Source organism: Oppia nitens, unplaced genomic scaffold (genome assembly GCF_028296485.1).
Source record: "Oppia nitens isolate AA-2021 unplaced genomic scaffold, nextdenovo-longstitch-racon4-pilon3 scaffold24_pilon_pilon_pilon, whole genome shotgun sequence".
Taxonomy (NCBI): Eukaryota; Metazoa; Arthropoda; class Arachnida; order Sarcoptiformes; family Oppiidae; genus Oppia; species Oppia nitens.
The window spans coordinates 1,083,584-1,106,428 of record NW_026533204.1 but is presented as its reverse complement, the minus strand read 5'-3'; the positions used below and the strand labels follow the sequence as shown (position 1 = coordinate 1,106,428).

At 20.4% G+C, this 22,845-nt stretch overlaps 1 protein-coding gene across 1 annotated transcript in view; it reads left to right on the top strand.

Annotated features, from left to right (window-relative positions):
- LOC128953970 (RNA-binding protein Musashi homolog Rbp6-like) overlaps nt 1-22,845 on the top strand; it is a 156,808-nt gene that overhangs the window by 14,565 nt on the left and 119,398 nt on the right. The window contains exons 4-5 of the mRNA XM_054299519.1: nt 21,448-21,532; nt 22,416-22,457. Of these exons, the coding sequence (XP_054155494.1) occupies nt 21,448-21,532; nt 22,416-22,457 (127 nt within the window). The remainder of the gene's footprint in view (nt 1-21,447; nt 21,533-22,415; nt 22,458-22,845) is intronic.

Here is a 22,845-nt window from a genome sequence, read left to right as displayed (position 1 = left end):
ATATTAATATTCAAATTAATTTTGTATTTTAAAAAATATTATACTTATACTATACTATACACTAAATACATACATAAAACTAGTATTTTTGTGTGTGTTTGTGATATTAATATTATTATGATTTTAGTCTTTCAAAAATATTTTAATAATATTCACATAATATTTTGTTTTGTTTTTTTAAAAACATTTTGGTTAAAATTATTGTAGTAAACATAATATTATTAAGTATTAATATTATTATTAATAATAATATACAGTATAAATATACATATTATTTATACTATATGTGATATAATTTAATATCGTTTAGATTATTGTTGTTTTTCATTATTATTATTATTATTTCAAAACACTATTATTTGTTATATAGATTTACATCTTATATTCATAAATAAATAGATATACACTATATATATAATATAATAATTATAATTTTTATCTAAAAATATTTTTATCACACAATTCAAAATTAGATGTGAATACCTAATAGTATTATATAAATGTATTATTATAATTATCAGTATATATATATATATATATATATATATATATATATATATTTGTATATTTTTATAGTTATAATCACTATATCTTACTCATAACTGAGTGGGTGAGAGTGAGTGAGTGAGTGAGTTAAACAAGAGATTTATAAAGTGATTAAATTGTTGCACAAAATTTTCAACTTTCCTATCAATTCTCAGTTGTCTAATAATAATAATAATAATAATACTAAAACACATTTGAATATACAGAATATCGTATATTTATATATATATATCTACTGTAAACTGCATTTTTATCAGTATATACTTTATATAAATTATATGAATATAATATAAATATTTAGATATATAGACAGTATATATATATAAATATATAGAATATTAAACAGTTTATAAATGTCTATTAATTTTCATGATTTTCGTGATTTTTACTAAAAACTTAATTTGAATCGAAATAAAAATTTTTTAAAAAATGATTAATTAATAAAAATTTGAAATTAAATTTTATTTATTTATTTAGTTGTATTAATACAGAGWRTTGTTATTGTTATTAATCAATTTGATTAAATCTGCATTATGAATATTAATGGTTATTAATTATATTATTATTAATAATATTTTTTTGTTATTTAAACAAGCTAGTTTTATTTTATTTTTTATTATTTTTATATTGGCATATTTCTATTAAGACAAAATATTAAACAAGTTATTTTTTTAATAAAAAATAAATAAATAGTAATTATTATTATTATTATTATAAAATTAAAACAATAACATAATTAGTTATATTATAAACAACTAGAGCGTGAGTCTCGACACAAAAATATATTATAAAATAATAATTATAATAATAAATGAAATTATTATTATATTTTTTAGTAATAATTTACTACCATATAATATTTTTAATAAACATTTTTTATATGAATTATTTTAAATAATACACAATTTATCAATATAACTRATATAATAATAATAAGTATTTTCAATAACATTAACAACAAATGTTTTAGTTATAAAATAATTAAACTATTTTGTTTGTTTGTTTTAAAAATAAAAATTGAATTATTACTAATACAAATAATATAAATAATAATTACAGTTATATATATATATTATATATGAAATACTTAAGTAAATAATATATATATATATATTTTTTAAATTTACAATTTTATTGTTGGTGCATAAACTTGATTTGAGTGTACTTATAGACGACACTCAAATGTAATGATAAAACATTTTATTTTTTTTGGGAGCACTGGTAGCTAAACAGATAAAACTTTTTTGAGTTGAATTGTAAATTATTATTATTCAAGTTAGCAAAATACTAATCAATTTTACATTGAAAAATAATTATTTCAATTAAATTTATTTAATTTTTTAGAGAGAGGAAAAATTGTATTATTAACTAAATAATATACTATACAAACAATAATATGATATACAAAACAATATTATGCTAAATAATAAACATATATATTATGTACGTAAACAATTATTATTATTATTATTAAATTAAAAAAATTTTTTTAATTATATAATTCTAGGAAAATTTTTGTCCGGAAAAATAATTTTATTATCACTATTTTAGTACTTATATTATAGTTAATAATTAATAATAAACCAAAACGTAAAAATTACTATAAAACTAATAGATTAAAAATTTTATTATTAAAATTTTACAAAAGAATAAATTATTTTTGTAAACATTAAACTAGTTTTTTTTAAAATCTAGATTTAAATAAATAATATTTAGTTTTTAAATATTTAATTTAGTAAACACTAAATAATAATAATAATAATATGTATATTTTTGTTATATTAAAATTTTAAGTCTACTATTCAATTGTAATTTATATATAGATTAGAAAATTTAATATTTCACTAAAATTTTCTTAAAAAATATATATATATATATAAATAACTAAAAAAAAATTTACTTAAATTTTTATTTATAATAAAATATTTTTGTGCATTAAGCGAATAAAACTTATTAAATAATATATATATATATTTTAATTAAAATCACATAAATATTATCATATATTAAAAAAATTATAATATATGGAATTATTTTTAAATACCTATCAGTATATAAAATTTTTTGATAAATAAATTAGCAGAGATTTACACACAAATATTTTAATATAATAAAAATCATTTTATATATTATATTTATTTATTTACTCAAAAAATAAATAATAAATAATGTCACCAAGGTTATTAATAAATAAAAATTATACGAAAAATATTATTATTTTATTTTTTGACAAATCTAGTTCACAGTATTGTTATTTTTATTACATAAACACATATACCGTAAATATATATATATTCTGTCAAATATATATATATAATATATATACTGTATATAAAAATATATATTTAATTTTATTATTGAAAGTGTCATCCAATCATTTTGATTTAACCTTGTTTTGCGTGTGTATGTGTCTAATGCTTATACTATATGTTTGTTTGTGTGTGTGTGTGTGTGTGTGTGTGTGTATGTGTATATGTACATACAGTATGTATGTATAGTATAAATATTGTGTACAAATATGTATAAGTATGTATGTATGTATGTGTCACACACATGTCATAAACATGCAAATGTTGTAAATAATTTTAATTATAAAAATTTTTAGCTTTACATATATGACAATATGCATGTATTTATCCATTATTTATATTATATATATATATATATAAAATGGTAATAATTTTTGTTTAATTTATAATTAAACTAAAATGTCCAGAAAATTTATTTTGTGTGTGTTGTCTATATATTGTATGAAAAATTTTGCATTTTTGATGATGATTGTCAAAATTAGAAAATTTGTCGTAAAACAAAATTTAATTACAATTTGTTTTACATATAATATATAATAATAATAATATATATATGTATATATATATATTGACCTTTTTCAACAACAATGTTACAACACGATATAATAATTTATTTATTTATAATAAATTTATTGCAATTTGTATATATATATATAATTTGTATAATGTTTATGAGTACATACACACACTCATAGGCATTACCACATATACTATATATATATATACTGTATATAACATAGAAAAATAAATCAATAAATACAAATCAATAGCGTAATCGTCAGGCAATAGATAACGGGGTTTTATATATTATATTGTTTAGTACTGGATATAAATATAGACTGTGTATGTATCTCTATCTCCCTGTGCGTGTTATATGTGATGTCTCGTGGAAAGGGAGGACAGGGAGAGAGAGAAAGAGAGAGAGAGAGAGAGAGGACTGGTATGGAGTGTCGAGTGAATATAATAGACAAGTGAAATACAGTGGGAATTGTCATTGCGTTGGAAAAAATCATTTTATTCAGTCAACCATTTGTCGCCCAAAAATTATATTTAATGAAATAAGTTATATATATATATATGTAATATAAAAATCTTGATTATTATGTTATATACGCACACACACATAGTAGAGTATATACTGGTAATACTTTATATATATATATATATATGATATATTAAACAATGACACACACAAACACACAGAGTCATAGCATACAAACCGATAGCAAATGTAAATGCATTTTCATATATATATATATATATATGACTAGAGATGACATACACAATGATATAAATTATTATTATATAATCTAACGGCTTGTATGGCACCCCCTAATAATAGTCGTTCTCTCCCTTTCTCTCTCTCTCTCTCTCTCTCTCTCTCTCTCTATATATATATATATATATATATATATATATCTAACAAACACTAGCCATTAGACACCAAACATATAATTGTTGTGTAATATATGGTAAAAGTCAGGGATAGTAAGCGACTGACTGAGTGAGTGAGTGAGTGAATGAATAAGTGAGCGAACGGTGCTCTAAATACCAGTGCTAAGAGTGATGGCACTTATAAACTATACAAATCTCTCTCTCTCTCTCTCTCTCTCTCTTTCACTCTCACTCACTCTTTATCTCTACATTCACTTACTCATACATACACACACACACACACACTGAGTCTCAACCTTATTATAAATAAAGAGCACCGGCATAATTGGCAATACCATTGATTATTTTATTTTCTACACACTATCTCATTAACTTTCTCTCCCTTTCCTTTTTTTCAACAACAAAAAATTGATAGCAAAAAAAAGTACAAAATACACGATATTTTTTATTTGTGTATTTATTCATTATTATTATTATTATTATTATTTGGTTTATATGTATTAAAATTTATCAGTCGATTCTCACTTGAATTATATAACAATTGACTATTTTTTTGTATTGCATTGAATTATATGTATGAATGAATGTATAGATGTTTAGATTGAATGAGTCGTGAATCACAACCGCGCGCCCGGCTATTGAACGATACAAATACATATAATATATATATATTTTTTATAATACATTTCTATCAATGTTTGTAGTTTTGGCTGTAGTTTTCTCACTCACCCACTCACTCAATATATAATAAGCTCCGGGTTTTTTTTGGTGTTTTATGTAACAGTCATATAACATCAGTGTGTATGTGTGTGTATGCAATAAAGTACARTATATGATATATACAGTATATACTGTTCGAATGCAAAACTATTTTCGCTTTATTTGCATATTATTAAATTTTATATAATTAAAAAACTATTATATTTTTATTAATTATATAATCGTAATTTAATTCTCAATCATATCTTCATTTGTCTGAAAAATTTTGAATACCGTCGACTAACAACTTCCCTTGTTTTTGAAGCGGTAAACTCATTGACACCGATTTTGACCACTTTCCGATTTTTGAATTTTTTGCCACCAAAGAAGTGTCTTATTAATCAAAACTAATAGTAATTTGACAAAGCAATATTTGCTGTATAAAATGATTAATCAACCATTTTAATTCATGGTATAAATCCATTGAAATTTTAAATTAAAATAATTGTTACCATATTTTGATATGCTTTTCCTATTGGTAATGAGTTAAATTTAAATAGAACCTAATTAAATGTCACATATCTTTAGCCTATTACAGCTGAAAGTTTTTTAAAAATTAATCAATCAAAACATACTATCTCTTATATTACTTTTCTTTAAAATCTTGGATTTATCTAAATTATTTCTTTATTATTTTATAATTTTAAGTTTGAATGGTTTTCCAGAACTTTCTTAGTAATATACTTCTACATCTTTAATTTTTATTATTTTTATTAAGCTTGATAAGAGATTACATTTAAGGCTTTAGAATAAGCATTATTAAAATTTTAGGCCGCCAGCGTATCGTTAATTATCCGACGATATTCATAGTTTATGACATATCTTAAACAGATGTCATGTGATGTCAGGCATTATTACTGATCCATTTGAACATATATAACAAATATTTAATTATACATTTTAAGACTAGATATCAAAGTTTATAATAGGCAAAAAATTATTTTTTAAATATAGCAATAAGTCACAGAAAAACTTAGTTACTTTTAAGAATACCAAAAAACGAAAATACTTTTGCATTCTAACAGTATATATGTTGGCAATAGTTGTCTATCAACTGCCAGTGCAATCCATGTCTTAACCCATGAGAATCACACATAGATATTACTGAACATACCTTTACAGTACTGTACAAAGATATCCATACTTTACTCACTCACTCACTCATACAGATGACTGACTACCAGTGCCAAAGTCTCTGACCTTTTACTAAATAAATCTATGCCTTAAAAAACAAACCCATTAATGTACTGTAAATTTATATGTTATATATTTATTATATATATATATATATATATATATATATATATATAAAGTGGACATCATATATAATTTATATTTATGTATTTTTATTTCAAATAAAAAAAATAAAACATATGTATATTTGTGTCTAATTTTGCACATAATATATAAAAACATAAATTTATTTTCATATTTTATTATAAGATATCATTTTTTTTATTTATAAATATATTTATATCGTTACTCTTGCTATAAAATTAAAYTAAATATTTATTTATTTAATGTTATTGAATACAATCTATTAGGAGATATTATTAGTATAATTATTACTATGATATTACTAATTTTGTTTATTATAGATATATTATATACAGTATATATATATATATAAATATAATCAATAATTATCTTATATTATATATTTGAGGTCCAAAACACCACCAAAAATATAAATATGAGTTAATTGCTATCAATATATTTACATTTAGTTTTTTTTTTGAAAAAAATGAAAGTTTAATTAGATATCTTACTGATAAAAACATGTTATCATATTATTTATATTATTATAATATAAATATCTGTTTTAAAATACTGAATATTGCCTAATATATGGCAATTTATAATATAGTATAAATATATACAGTATTATAAACTTATTAWATAGTATATAATATATATACACTTCTATTGACATGTTTTTCATTTAGATTTTTATTTTTCGGAAAAACTTTTTTAATACATATATATAAACTATAAGTAATATTTTTATTAAACAAAAATAGACTTATTTTTTTTTGCTTTACACTTCAATATATATATATATTTGGTGACAAAAAAAATGAATACACAAAAAAATCTATTAGAAAATGATTGAAAACTTATATAACGTATAAATATATATAAAAATAACACACGAGAGAAATATATATATWTATATCATTGAAAAAAATAAATTTAAAAAATCTCCCACTTCTAGACTACATGTATTATACTATATATATGTATTATATAGTGAGAGCACATATAGCTATTGCACCGGTATTTTGAAGAGAAAAAAAATTGCAAACACTTTATGGCGTGATTTCTTGCTCTCTCTCTCTCTCTCTCTCTCTCTCTCTCTCTCTCTCTCTCTCTCTCTCTCTCTCTCTCTCTTCAATTATAGTATGTCTCAAGCTATGAATAATTTATGAATAAAAACGGTTTAAAAAATATATATATATATATAAAAAATATTTATTTATTATTTTTAAGTCTATCAATATATTCATTTTAAAAACAGCAAACACACACACAAACAATATTTATATTATATTTAAAAAAAAACTAATACATAAATATCACTAACTAATAATAATAAATTTATTTATTATTATTTTTTTTTGATAATATTATATTAGGTTTCATATGTCTTATATTATATATAACTAATACTAACAACAATATAGTGTATATAATATATACTGTATTTTTTTAGTTTAAGCAGTTCACTGTATATATCAATATATTAATTGCATAATAAAAAAATAATAACTTATAATAATAATAAAATAGTGATGGTTTATCAACATCAAAAATTATATATATATATACTGTATATCCATCATCATATTAGTTAAGGTGCACTTATAGTACAGTATATACAGTGTATAACATACCTGTGCGCCAAAAAATACTATTTATTTATTTTTTTTCTATGTGTGTACATATCTCATGGATATCTCTCAGTGTGTGTGTGTATTATGGGAATTGATAATCAGTGATATGTATACACACTGTGAGCACAGGGAGTTCAGAAAAAATAGATAGATTGAGAGAGAGAAAGCTCAGTGAACTTAAATACATTATGATATGACCTACCAGTCCATACAGTATACACGATRGATAACTAATTTTTTTGCACTATTGACATGTGATGATCACTACTACCAATATTACTATTACTACTACTAGTGTTCACTCCTTTATATAAGTTATATAACTTGTATAGTACTACAGTACTACCCATGGCTTGCAATATGTATGCAATTGGCACCGGTATGTACAGTATGTYTCTCTCTCTCTCTCTCTCTCTCTCTCTCTCTCTCTCTCTCTCTCTCTCTCTCTCTACTGTGTATTATATAAAAGTTATGGCAATGGTCTGCCACTTAAGAGACTGACTGTACACTGTATAGTACAGTAGATATAAATACTATACAATACTGTTTGTGTGTGTATATTCAACAATTTTTTGGCACCGATAGTATAGCACATCCAACTATAAATATATAAGAGCTACTCTTTCTTATTATATATAAATTTTTTGCACACAAAGAAAAAAATTTGCTGTGACTTTTGGCTCATTTGTAGTGTATATGAGAAAGAGAGAGAGAGAGAGAGAGAGAGAGAGAGAGAGAGAGAGAGAGAGAGAGAGAGAGATGACTATCAAATTGTTTCATACTTTATATAAGACATACAATAAATCTTTTACTCACTCACTCACACACACACACCCGCCCTCTCCTTACACACACAACAATGAGGCCATTGTTTTATTTTTGAACACATATAACATCTCTCTCTCTCTCTCTCTCTCTCTCTCTCTCTTTCTTTCTATCTTTCTATCCTCCCTTTCTCTCAAACTCTATCTCCATAACCTATCGACACACACACATACACTCATCTAATACGTGCTCTCAAATTACATACCAGTGCTTTCATTCAAACATACAACGGAATCCCTTTTTTCTCCATCCCCTACTATCCCTCTCTATCATAGCTATACAACACCATAACTCATTCACTCATGACTGCCGACCCCATCGCTTGAGAACAACACTACCATTACATCCCTTTCCTTAAGTCTAACCCATAGAGAGAGAGAGAGAGAGAGAGAGAGAGAGAGAGAGAGAGAGAGAGAGAGAGAGAGATTTATACATATAGTACTAAAACATTATTGTTTAAAAATATATAATTTAATGTATTTTTTAAGTTAAATGCCAGTAATGTGTGTTTGCATTGATTTATTGTGTAGTAATATATAATATATAGTATAGTGATTGTACTGTTTGTATGTTTTTGTGTGTTAAAAGAGTGGTGACATAAAAATATTTTTTAATAATAATAAAAAAATTACTATTATTATTTGATTTTTTATTATATATATATATGTATTATTTATTATATAATGTGTATAAAAATTTGTTTTATAATTGTGTTAAGTAATAGTAATAATAGTAATAATAATAATAATAATGGTTTTCTCTGTAAATTTATTGTTAATGTGATAAATATTTTTTTTTTATTATTAACAAATATTTTGATAATAAAATTTTATTCAATTTTATCACACGATTAAAATTATTTGTAAAAAAATAATTACTTGATTTTTTTATTATAAATTTGATAATCAGTAACTTATCTATGGTATAAAAACAAGTTTTTATATCCAAATAATATAATTATATTTATCAATACATAATTTACACTTAAATACGGACTTTATATTTAATATAAGATTTTAAAATAAAGTTTTAAAAAAAAATTATATTAATATTAATGTAGACAAATGTAATTGAACTCAAAACATGGATATTTTATATATTTTATAGATATTTCAATAGATATGTGATAATGTATATATATATTTAAATAAATACAATTATTTAAATAAAACCTCAATTTTATTTTATTTCATATGTTTTGAGATTAGTTTGAAAATTATTATTTTTTAAAATTTATATTTATATGTAAAAAGTTATATTACTTTACATTACAAATTGATATTATTGTTGTTGTTATTATTATTATTATTATCACTATAAGAGTGAAAACAATTTTTACCAGAAAAATGTGATTTAAAACTAAATATTTTTTTAATATTTTATTTTATATATCTATAGCTATATCTATACAGTACTGTATAAACAATATATATATATCTATAATATTACTATTATTTTTATTTTTACACATTCTATATGTTATATAATTTAATAGAGTATATAAAAAATTGAGATGAAATTGTTTGAAAATTGTTTCATAAAAATTTTATTTATAAAATTTTCATATATACTGTGGGTATGTATATATAAATATATATATAAAAAGTATATTATATACAGATAAGAGACTTGATTGAAACAAATGTGTTTAAATAAAATATAAATAACACAAAAACACAAAAACACAAAAATATTATATTTATATTATATTATATAATATATTAAAACTATAGAAATTTGTCAATTTTAATAATAAAAATTATATTAATAATAATATTATTATTGTTAATACTATTGTTTTTTTCCATAGATGCCAATAACAAATAGCTAATAAATTATAAATATAAATATATAGATATATAAATAATATAAACATTTAATATATTATTTAGATTAAATATGTGTATAGAGTGTAAGTTATTAGAGTATATTATAGTCAATTTTGAGCAAAAACAATACATTAATAATATATAGCATCATGATGAATTTGCTAAAATAAAAAAAATAATTATTTATTTATGAATATATTGAATATAATAATAATAATAATACAGTACTAATAATAATATAAATAATAAGTAATTTCCAAATGAAAATATTGACGCAAATAAATAAATATTATATTTATTTATTTAATATACTGTATGTCTATATACGTATATACAGTATATAATATATATATTATAAGTAAGTTATATGCAGTATTTATGAGAAAATAAAAATAAATCAATGATAATATTTTTTATATTGAATTTTAAATTTATATATATATATATTATTTTTATTTTGTGTATTTGTATATACTGTATATATATATAAGTTTTTTGTTTTATTTTATGGGATTATTTGTTTGAGAGAGAGAGAGAGGTCAGGGAGATAATGCTGAGCTGACAAACATATTTTCTATAATCATATTATTTTTATATGTAATAATAATAATATATATGATTATAATATATATATATATATACTGTATATATATATTGTACATAAACTAAATGTAAAATTTTTCTATTATATTTTTCTTTTACTATAGTTTTTTTTTAGTGATAATTTTATTTATTTATTATTATTATTATTATTATATGCTATTCTTTGCACATATTTGTTGTGTGCAATATTTTTCTATATATATACAGTATATTTATGATATTATATGTATTTTATTTTGAGTGACATTTAATGAGAGTGTCAATCATGATTTTGAAGCAAAATGTGTGAACATAAATATATGGCTCACAAATACACACAAACATATACATACAAACACATACACATACATACACATACACCTTATAAAATGAGTGCACTGGAGGTTATGGATTTAGATATATATGCTATATATATATATATATATATATATATAAATCTATGTTTGATTTTTTTTTTTGGAGACAGACATACATACACTGGGGATAGGGATAGACATGAAATGAATGTCAATATTGTTTTGTTGTCCACAAAAATAAAAATCTTTTATATGTGTGTTGTAATTGTTGTCGACGACTACTTTCGTAATACTTATAATAATATCAATAATAATAAAAAAAATACACACTATATATATACAGTAAATATATATGATTTATAAATTGTAATATCTAATATTTTTTTTGTTATTTTTCTAATTTAATAAAATTATGTCAAAAAATTTTATTTTATTAATAAAATCTGTCAAATTAATAATAATAAAAAAAACAACATAACAAAAAAATAAGTTAATTTTTGTTTAATAAATTTTTTAATCTAAATTTAGTTTTTATTCTTATATAATGTGAATAAAAAAATTGTTATACAAATTTATAGCGTATATAAAAAAACAATATTTCAATGTTTTTATATAAATTACATTTAGATATATATATATATATACAATTTGGATACACGGCTTATATTGTAGATAAGTTAAAAAATTATATTACATTTTTTCCTAATATAAAAACCAAAAAATATATATAATAATAATAGATAGTGTAGATAGTGTTGTTTTAGATATTAGATACATTATATATGTGTGTAAGTGTAGGAGATAGTTGGGTTGAGGGGGTGGTGGTTGTAGTGGTGGTGATGGTCATAGAGGAGTACTAGGAGGGCATCAAACTTATATCACATATACAATATAATATAATATAAAAATATATAAGATATAAAATAATTGTATTTTAAGTTTTTTAAAAAAAACTAAAGTGAGACCAAGTGTTGTCTGACTCAAATGTAGTTTATGGTAATCTAACTTTTTTTTGTTTTGTTTTTTATAATATCATATATATTTATAAGATATCGATATATATATATGTATGTCTAGGCAAACAAACGGTGCCTTTTGGTGTGTGTGTGTGTGTATCGCTGTGATGCTGTCGGAGAGTGAGAGAGAGAGCACCGGGAGATCTAATATCGATAGTTTACGAAGGACTGGTAGATAAATATATACAGTATATGGTGTGTGTGTGTGTGTTTGGAGATACAACATTGTGATAGTAGAGTACAGTGTATAGTAAGAGCGCCAGTATTTAGTTTTTGGATTGAATTCAAGCGATTGAATGCAATGATTGCTGAATCAACCATTTCTTTTGAAGTCCTATTTTGCTTTTATTTTTGTATTTACTCTCTCTCTCTCTCTCTCTCTCTCTCTCTCTCTCTCTTGTAATGTCTTTCTCACTCACTCATCAATGATGATGACTATACACAACAACACAGAATATATATATATACAGTCTTTAACTGTTAAACTCAATGCCTATTATAGCGTTCACTAGTATTTACTGACTGAGCAATGTATATATGTATGTGTGTGTGTAGAGAGAGAGAGAGAGAGAGAGAGAGAGAGAGAGAGAGAGAGCACTGATAGCTAAACTCATCTCTCATTTATTTTTTTTATTTCTCTCTCTCTCTCTCTCTCTCTCTCTCTCTCTCTCGTATTGCTTATAAATGCCTTAAATGTTCGATCCGAATGGTGAACAGGGAGTAATAGCTCACTGTGCTCTCTCATATATAAATCTAACTATACACTGGTTATGCCATATTATACTGTATTATATATACGGTATATATATATATAGACCACTCTTTACTTAGTATTTTATTCCGTCCCTAAAGTTTTGGCTTTCGTTTCAATCTCTTTATTAAACTCATACCTAAAAAACCATTTTATATATATATATATATATCCAATGCTAACTAACTCACTAACTCAGTCACTCATATAAATATATATATATATATAAAGTCTAATTCTAATGCAAACTACTGAATAAAAGTCTATTTGAATTTATATTTATTTATATTATAGACATTCATATATATATATAGTTTAATCTTAAGATTTTTTAAAGAATATTCTGCTAAAATTTTTTTTAACAATTATTATTATTATTTAGTTTACTTTGCATATATTATATGATAATATACTATTATATATATATATATAAATAAATATAATATAATCTAAAAGATCTTTTTAATATATTTATTTACTGTATAGTAGAGTGAATTTCAATTGTTTAATAATAGAAAAACATTATAATTGAAAAAAATTATATGATTTATATATACATATATTTTTTTATATAATTTTTGTTGAATGTTTGTATACACTTAAACATTATCCGATTGTGTGTGATATATATATATAAATTTATACATATATATATGGATTATATAAAATTTTTATTATATATATATTAGTAGATTTATATTTATCCTTTAAAAGTGTGCTTTAAAATAATCATATTATATAAAATATATTTAAACTGGTACCTTTTATGTAAAAAAAATTTATATAGTGTACCTATTTAAGTGGGATAAATATAAAAATATATTTTATTATTATTATATGACATTTATTATTAAATTGCTTACTATGGTATAAATTATATATATATAAATAAAAATATAATTTATTCAAAATATATAAGATATGCATATAATATATATTTATAACTATAACCTAATAATAAAAATATACATATATTGATATATTTATAACTTTGAATATTTATTTAAATAATTAATTTATGACTTTAGATAGAAAATGATTATAAATTGATTATTCAATTATAAAAAATAATAATAATAAAATCATTAAATATTAAATTCACTTAAATATATGTTTTATTTATTTAAATAATTTGCAATTTATTATTTTTTGCTATAGAAGTTATTTTTTACTATTTCAATAAACACTTAAATTATATCGTTTTGAATTTAACTATAATATACAGTTTATATATATATATATTATTTGCACAAAAATAAAAACTATTTATCCATTTATTTGTTTGCATTTTAAATATAAATTATAGACCAAAAAAATTATAAAATTTTATTAAAATAAACGGAGACTATTTTCAATAAACTTTTTATTATTATTATTATTGATATTACTGGCAAATGTTTAGTATATACGGTAATAGTTAGCTATAAGTAAAGTATATTTTTGAATTAATAAATTATATTTTCACAAATAGTAATATTAGATATTTATAAAAAATATTGTTTAATAAAATAAATGAATTAGAAATAAGAGAGAGAGAGAGAGAGAGAGAGAGAGAGAGAGTTAATAATAATAATAATAAAATTGAAAGACAAATAACTATACTTTTGTGAATATAATATATACGGTATATAAGTAATTGAATATTTAAGACTAAATTAATTGAATTAAAACATACACAGACTTAGGCTTTTAGTAGTGATAAGTAAATTACATATATTATTAGTATTGTTAATATAATTTGAAATTTAGGATCAGCTTTATATAATAGTATGATGTAGTGATAGAGAGAGAGAGAGAGAGAGAGAGAGAGAGAGAGAGAGAGAGAGAGAGAGAGAGAGAGAGAGARAGAGAGAGAGAGAGAAATGATAGGTAAATAACTGATATCGATATATACGTTTCCCCACGTTTTTTATTGAATAAGTATATACAGTATATACTGTATATTATATATATATATATATACAGTATATATGATCTCTCTGTAGACAAGTATTTCTTTATTTTTATGGTTAACTAATACTGTGCTTACAAAACGTTTTTTATATATATTATGCATTAACTAAGCTATTGTTGAACAAAGTGTGTGTATGTGTGTGTGTGTGTGTGTGTGTGTGTGTAGACTATTGAATATACTAAACATATATATATAACATCCACTTGTCTTTCACATCAATATTTAGTCTATATATATAAATATATTTTTTATTTATTATATATACACTACTAGTGTGTATATATATATATATAATATGATATACAGTATTCTGTATTTATACTATATATATATATATATATATATATATATATATATATATATATATATATATAAATGTATATACTGTTTATACGAGTAATGCATAAATTAAATTCACATATATATGTATAACAGTAATACAATGAATATTAATGTAATATGTTTTGTATGTGAGTATATATATATATATATATATATACATGTATATAGTATATGCGTTACCAGAATATATCCTACCGGTGCTCAAATGTGAGTGTTTGTGTGTGTATGTGAGCACATGTATGGCGATTGTTTGCTATATGACTGACTGTATGGTTGTATTATTATATTAAATATTATTTTTTCTATATACTATATTTATAATATTTATATTTATATAACACTAATGTCTGATCCAATAATACAAATAAAACTCAAGTATGTTTGCATACATATACTGAATATATATATATATATATATATATATATATATACAGTATAAGTTATAATACATTTATATTGTATTGTATTAATAAATGCATTGCATTACAACATTTTTTTTTGTTGAAAACATAGTGTATAAAAAAACAAAAATTATACTAGTTTATTTATATAAATATATAAAAATATTATTAAAATTTTTATTACGTGCCATTTTGATGTTTTTGTTGTCTACTATTTATAGTATAATCTATTGTGATATTTAATTTTTTGGAAATTTTATAAAATTAAAAAGTAATATTTAAATAAATATAAATTTAAATAAAACTAATAATAATATTTATAACTATTTAAGTAACTATTGTAACCACACACAAAAAAAATCAATAAACATTATTCAAATATTAATAAAAGTGCTAATAATTTGTGATTTAAAATTATTGATAAAAAATAAATTTTTTTTGTTATATTTTGATTTTCTTTTTTTATTGTTATAAATAATATTAGTATTATTATTATTTATTTTTTTATTTATATCGCTATTTATTTTTGTTAACAATATAAGAGTTTGACTAAATGTTTGATAAAAGATATTTTATTCTCAAAATTATTTTTATTTATCATTTTCAAATACAGTATACACTGTATATTCATACATACATATATATACTGTATAGCACTCGACTTCATATTATTTTTACATTAAATAGAAAAGTACTTTAAAATAAAATATAAAAAACATAATATATATATATATATATATATATTAATAGCAATAATATATTATATATATATTTTTCTTATATACTATATATATATAAATTTATATAATACTTAAAAGTTATGGCAATAGACGACTTGTATTATATAATAGTATAGGAGTCCCGGATATAAACAATAATAGCATTTTACTGTACATAATAAATCAATAGTTTATATATACAGTAGTTTTATACATATACAGTCATATATATATATATATATAGATTTTTTAAGAAAAGTATAGACCAAATACAATGGGTTTAAATATATATATATTTATTTTAAGAAAAAAAATATTAATAATAATGAATTATACTTATATTTAGGATATTTGTCTAGAGTCTAGACTAATAATAAATAGTTTAAATTTAAATTAAAAACATACACACTATGTTAATTAATATAGATATATATATATGATATATACGTATATGTATATACGTGGCTATAATTTAAAATGAATTTATTTTATTATTATTATTATTTTGGCAAAAAATAGTTATATACATTATTATAGTTATTACTACTATTTTATAGACTTTCACACACAAACACACTAATATATATATATATATATAAATAGTTAAATAAATGCAAATTAATTAGCATATTAAATATATATATATATATTATATGACATTTTCAATGTCATTCATATATTTTTAATATATACAATATATATAATAATAATAATAATTTAAAATATTATTATGTTTATTATAATACCAATTATTTTTAATAATTTTGAACTTAATAATTAGTTTCTCACATATAATTAATAATAAATATACTAATTTTGTTGTTGTTGTTTATAAAAAAAGATTATGTGATCTATGTCCACATTTTTACGATTATAATGTATAATAGTTTTTAAAAATTATTTCCACAATAATAATAATAATATGAAAAAATTATTATTACTGTTGTGTGTGTGTTTACAGTCATTAAAAACTACCAATTGTTTTATAATGACCAACAAATTACAGTAAATCTACTAAAAAATTGTGAACCAAAAAATATAATAATAATAATAATAATAGCAATAAACTACAACATAAATAAAAACAAAATAAATAATCGCTTCTCAAACCAAAAAAAAATTTTTTTAGTCGACATTACATAGAATAAGTGTAAAATAATAATTTTATTATATATTTTATTTAAAAATTATTATTATTATTATTATTAGTATTATTAGTATTACTAGTATTTATATTTAATAAGTGTTGAAAAAAAATTAAACAATTTTCTTGTGTTAAACAACAGTAATAATAATAATAATTGTATAAAAAATTTTCACTCGCTTTCACTAACTATATCTCATTGTATACATAAATACATTTATTATAAATAAAGTACTGTATATATATACTGTATATACTGTATATATCTAATAATATTTAGTGTTGTGTTCAATGTTTCACTGCATTTATGATTCATTACATAATGATATCTATGAGAGAAAGAGAGTTGTTTGTACTGTACTTTGGATAGTGTTGTGGTGGAGGAACTGGTGATGACTGTCCCCCTCACATACAATGCTCACACACACACACTCACAATACAACCATTTTTAACCTAAAAGTTCCCATAAAGTACTGGTGCGCTCATGAAATGTTCATTGAAAACGATAAGAAACATCACTTAAAAACTATATATTATATGATATACGAGTATATACTGGTATACAATATATATATATATATATAATAATTATTATTATGAAACAGTATATAATTTTTCAGTGTTTTTTGACGAGCATTTAAACAAAATTTTTATATATATTATACATATATGTATATAAATAAAGTACTATCTATTATATAATTTATTATCCATTTTTGTTTAGGCCTTTACATTTTTCTCACTAACTTTCTCAATCATTAAAATATTTAATATATATCATAATGTTATGAAAGAGAGAGAGAGAGAGAGAGAGAGAGAGAGAGAGCAATATATACAAAGTCATTATGAAAGCTAAATATCACTGACTTTTAGTCATATTATTATTATTATTATAAAATCATTAAAATATTATTTTTTCTACTCTATATTATTGCTATGAAAATACAATATATAATATATGTATAATAAGTTATGAATTTTATTGTTTATTAAAATATATTTATATCTAAAGTCTATATATAACTTAACTAAAACATAATAAATTAACTCAAAAAAAAAGTGAATTAATTTATTTTTAATGTACATTAAATGATTGTTAGCAATTACTATTATATAACTATAAATTATTTTATATTAATTATAATTGTAAAATGTTTTAAAAAGATTATATTAGACTAAAAAAATAAAATTAATTAAATTAAATGCAAAAATAAAAACTATTAACTAAAAACTTTTTTTTTAAATAAAAATAATAAAATGTGTTTTAGATTTAAAAAGTTTAAAATATATATAAATTACTATTATATTCATTAAATATTTAATTTAGTTTATAAATAAAACTTTATTTCTGGATATTATTATTATTTATTTGTATAAAAAATAATTATTTTCTTTTAAAAAACAAAAATATTATAAAATTGTGGAAATTAACTAAAAAAATAACTTTTTTAATTAGATTATAATATTCAACATTAAATGCCAGTTTAATTAACACAAAAAATAGATTTGAATTAAAAAGAAAATATTATTTATTTATTTTTATTAGTTATTTATACAGTTTTTCTGTCAGTTTAATCAAAAAAATATTTTTTTTCATATAATTATGTGAAACTTGTTTTATAATTTGTTTTCTTTAATACAGATTAATAGTATATTAATTTAAAATAATTGCTGTAACGAAAAAAACTTTTTTGCATTTATTTATTTGTTAAATTTGATAATTTACTGTCTAATATAAAAAGTATAGTATTTTATTTTATTTATTTTTTTTATAAAAAAAAGCTATGTCCAACATTTATCTCATTGTTAACTCTCTCTCTCTCTCTCTCTCTCTCTCTCTCTCTCTCTCTCTCTCTCTCTCTCTCTCTCTCTCTTTATCAAATTACAGTATATATATATAAATATTTAATTGACAAAATTAGTATCATTTTAATTGTCACCAGTATTTTAATTTGTATAAAATAGTTTCATTAGTAGGCTATTGAATTAATACTGTATATAAAAATATATATAAATAAAATAATAGCATTTTACTATAAAACAGTAATAGGAAAAAATATTTATATTATTTAATAATAATAATAATATAAATTACTTACTGTGTTTTAATTATAAGATTGTAGACACACACACACACACACACACACACACACACACACACACACACACACACACACACACACACACACACACACACACACATACATACATACATACACTCATAGTACTTACATTTAAGTTAACATAAAGCCATACAAACCCATACATCACCCCAGGCCTACACTCTCATCAATGCATTATTATTATTATAATTATAATATTACTATTGAATATTATATGATAATAAATAAATCCATTGAAAATATATTGTTAACATAAGTTATATTATTATTATTTTTTAATAAAAAAAGACACGAATTTTAAAGATAATTTAGTTTATTTTTATGTGTTGGCTAATTAATAATAGGTTAGTTAATTATGAGACCAAAAATAAAATAAAATCTTATTATATCTTATTATTATTATTATTATATAAAAATTAAAAGTAAGTCAATTGTAAATAATTGTGTGGACTCTATGGCTAATGAGTGGACAGGTAGTTAACTATTTTTTTTAAATTCATTATACTATGAAATTTTTGAAAAAATAAATTATATATTTTTATAATATTTTAGTTGAAAATAATACATAAATTAAAATGATGTGTTTATTTCATGCAAATATATAATTAGATAAAAAATAACTGAATATAAATAGTAAAACATGTTTTTCTGTATGTTTTTTCTCAATAATACTAAATAATTATTATTTAATACTATTAACAAAACAATTATTATTATTTTTTATTATTATATTATTGTTATTATAATAGATTAGAAATTTATAATTATATTTGCAATTATTAAAGTCGTATTTTTTTATTGCAAATAATTAATTTACATTTAAATCTATTATATTTAAATAGCAAACACACACATAAAGATATATATATATAATAATGTATTTTTATATATAAAATTAAAGTTAAATATATAATAAAAATTCACTACACATTAATATTACTATAATAAACATAATTATTATTATTATATAAATATGTCATAACCTCTCTCTCTCTCTCTCTCTCTCTCTCTCTCTCTCTCTCTCTCTCTCTCTCTCTCTCTCATAATCAATATTTAACATTAACTTTATAAACAAAACAAAAATAATATATTAATTTATTATTAATAATAATACATTATTATTATAAAAAAAACAAACGGTTTCAATATATATATATACCTGTTTATAATATATACTAAATATAATGTTTATTGAAATAGGTATATATATATATACTATACAATACTACTATATAATTACTGGGTTTATTGCATTAACAATATTATAATATAATTTTTTTTGCTGTGTATAATGCAATTATTATAATAAGTGTGTGTTTGTGTATTATGTATATAGTAGTATAAACTATATTTTAAATGATTAGCTTGGATAATTATTTTATTTGCACTAAAAAAAACAAACAAAAAAATTAAGCACATTTTTATAAAAATCAATACTAAATACCACTAAATATATTAACCAAAACAAACAAAATTATTTAAAAATGATTTATTTATTTATATATTTAATTTTTTTCTCTCTCTCTATCTAATCAATCAGGGGTTTCGGTTTTGTGACATTTGCCGCACCGGACGCTGTGGACAAAGTGCTAACACAGGGACCCCATGAGTTGGATGGCAAAAAGGTGGGTGCCATTAGCTAAAACAGTTTTATTTTAATAAATATTTATAGTATAGTATAATTATGATTGAATTGAATGAATTGAAATGGACAGTTGTTTTTATTTGACAGTTGTTTAATATATATATATATACTGTCCATAACTAAACATAATTAGTGAACGAAAATATAATTTAAAAAAATAGATAGTTAGACATTATGCAAATATTTTAGTTATATATATATATTAAATTAATATATAGATATATACAGTTATATTTCTATAAATAATAAATACTACATTATTATTATTATTATTATTATTATAAACAAATCTGAAAATAAAATTATCATTACATATATATATATATATCTTTAGAATATATATATAAAACATAATTTATTTATATACTATACTATAATATTTATAATGTATATTCAAAATAAAAAAAAATAAAATCATAAGTAATAACAAGTAATAATGATTTTTATGTTTTTATTATTTCATTTAATTTTTTTTCTTTCATCTCTTATATGATGTCTCTGCCCATCAAAAAAAATGCTCATCAAAAACGATTGAAACGTTTGGATACATCAAACATACACTCACTCACTCAACACCAACAAAATTACATCAAAAAATAAAACAACAACAAAAAAACTACAATCAAACTGAAAATGAAAACTATATATATATAACCCAAACAAAACAAAAAACAACAAAATATTGTTTCATATGCCGACCATGTATTTGATGTGTGTGTGTGCATATACTGGTGAACCCAACCTAACCATACCATGTCATTCATCTATTGTATGCCCTTTACTTTCACTACTACTACTACTACTACATGTGCACAATGTGTGTTATATATATATGTGTGTATGTATTGTTATGTATCGATCAGATCGATCCGAAAATTGCATTTCCCAAAAGGGCACACCCAAAGGTAAGACCACTATATTATATATATTTTTTATATATATATATAGTTTATATAAGATATTGTTCACCAACAAAAAAAATTATATAATTCATACACTAATACACACTAAAAAAACATTAAACAAAAAAAACATTATTATCAATATATATATATATATAAAACATATAGTCATTAAACATTATTTGTTTGCTAGGTTAGGTGTGCGCAATGTATATACAGTATATATATATATATATATATATATGTATTAATATACTGTGTATATGGCCAAGGATGTCTATGCATTAGACATACCGGTGCGCGCTTATTATTATTTTAAATCTATAATTGTAAACATTAAAGAATATTCTGTATATTCAATATAGACACGTGTTTTATTTGGGTTTAATTA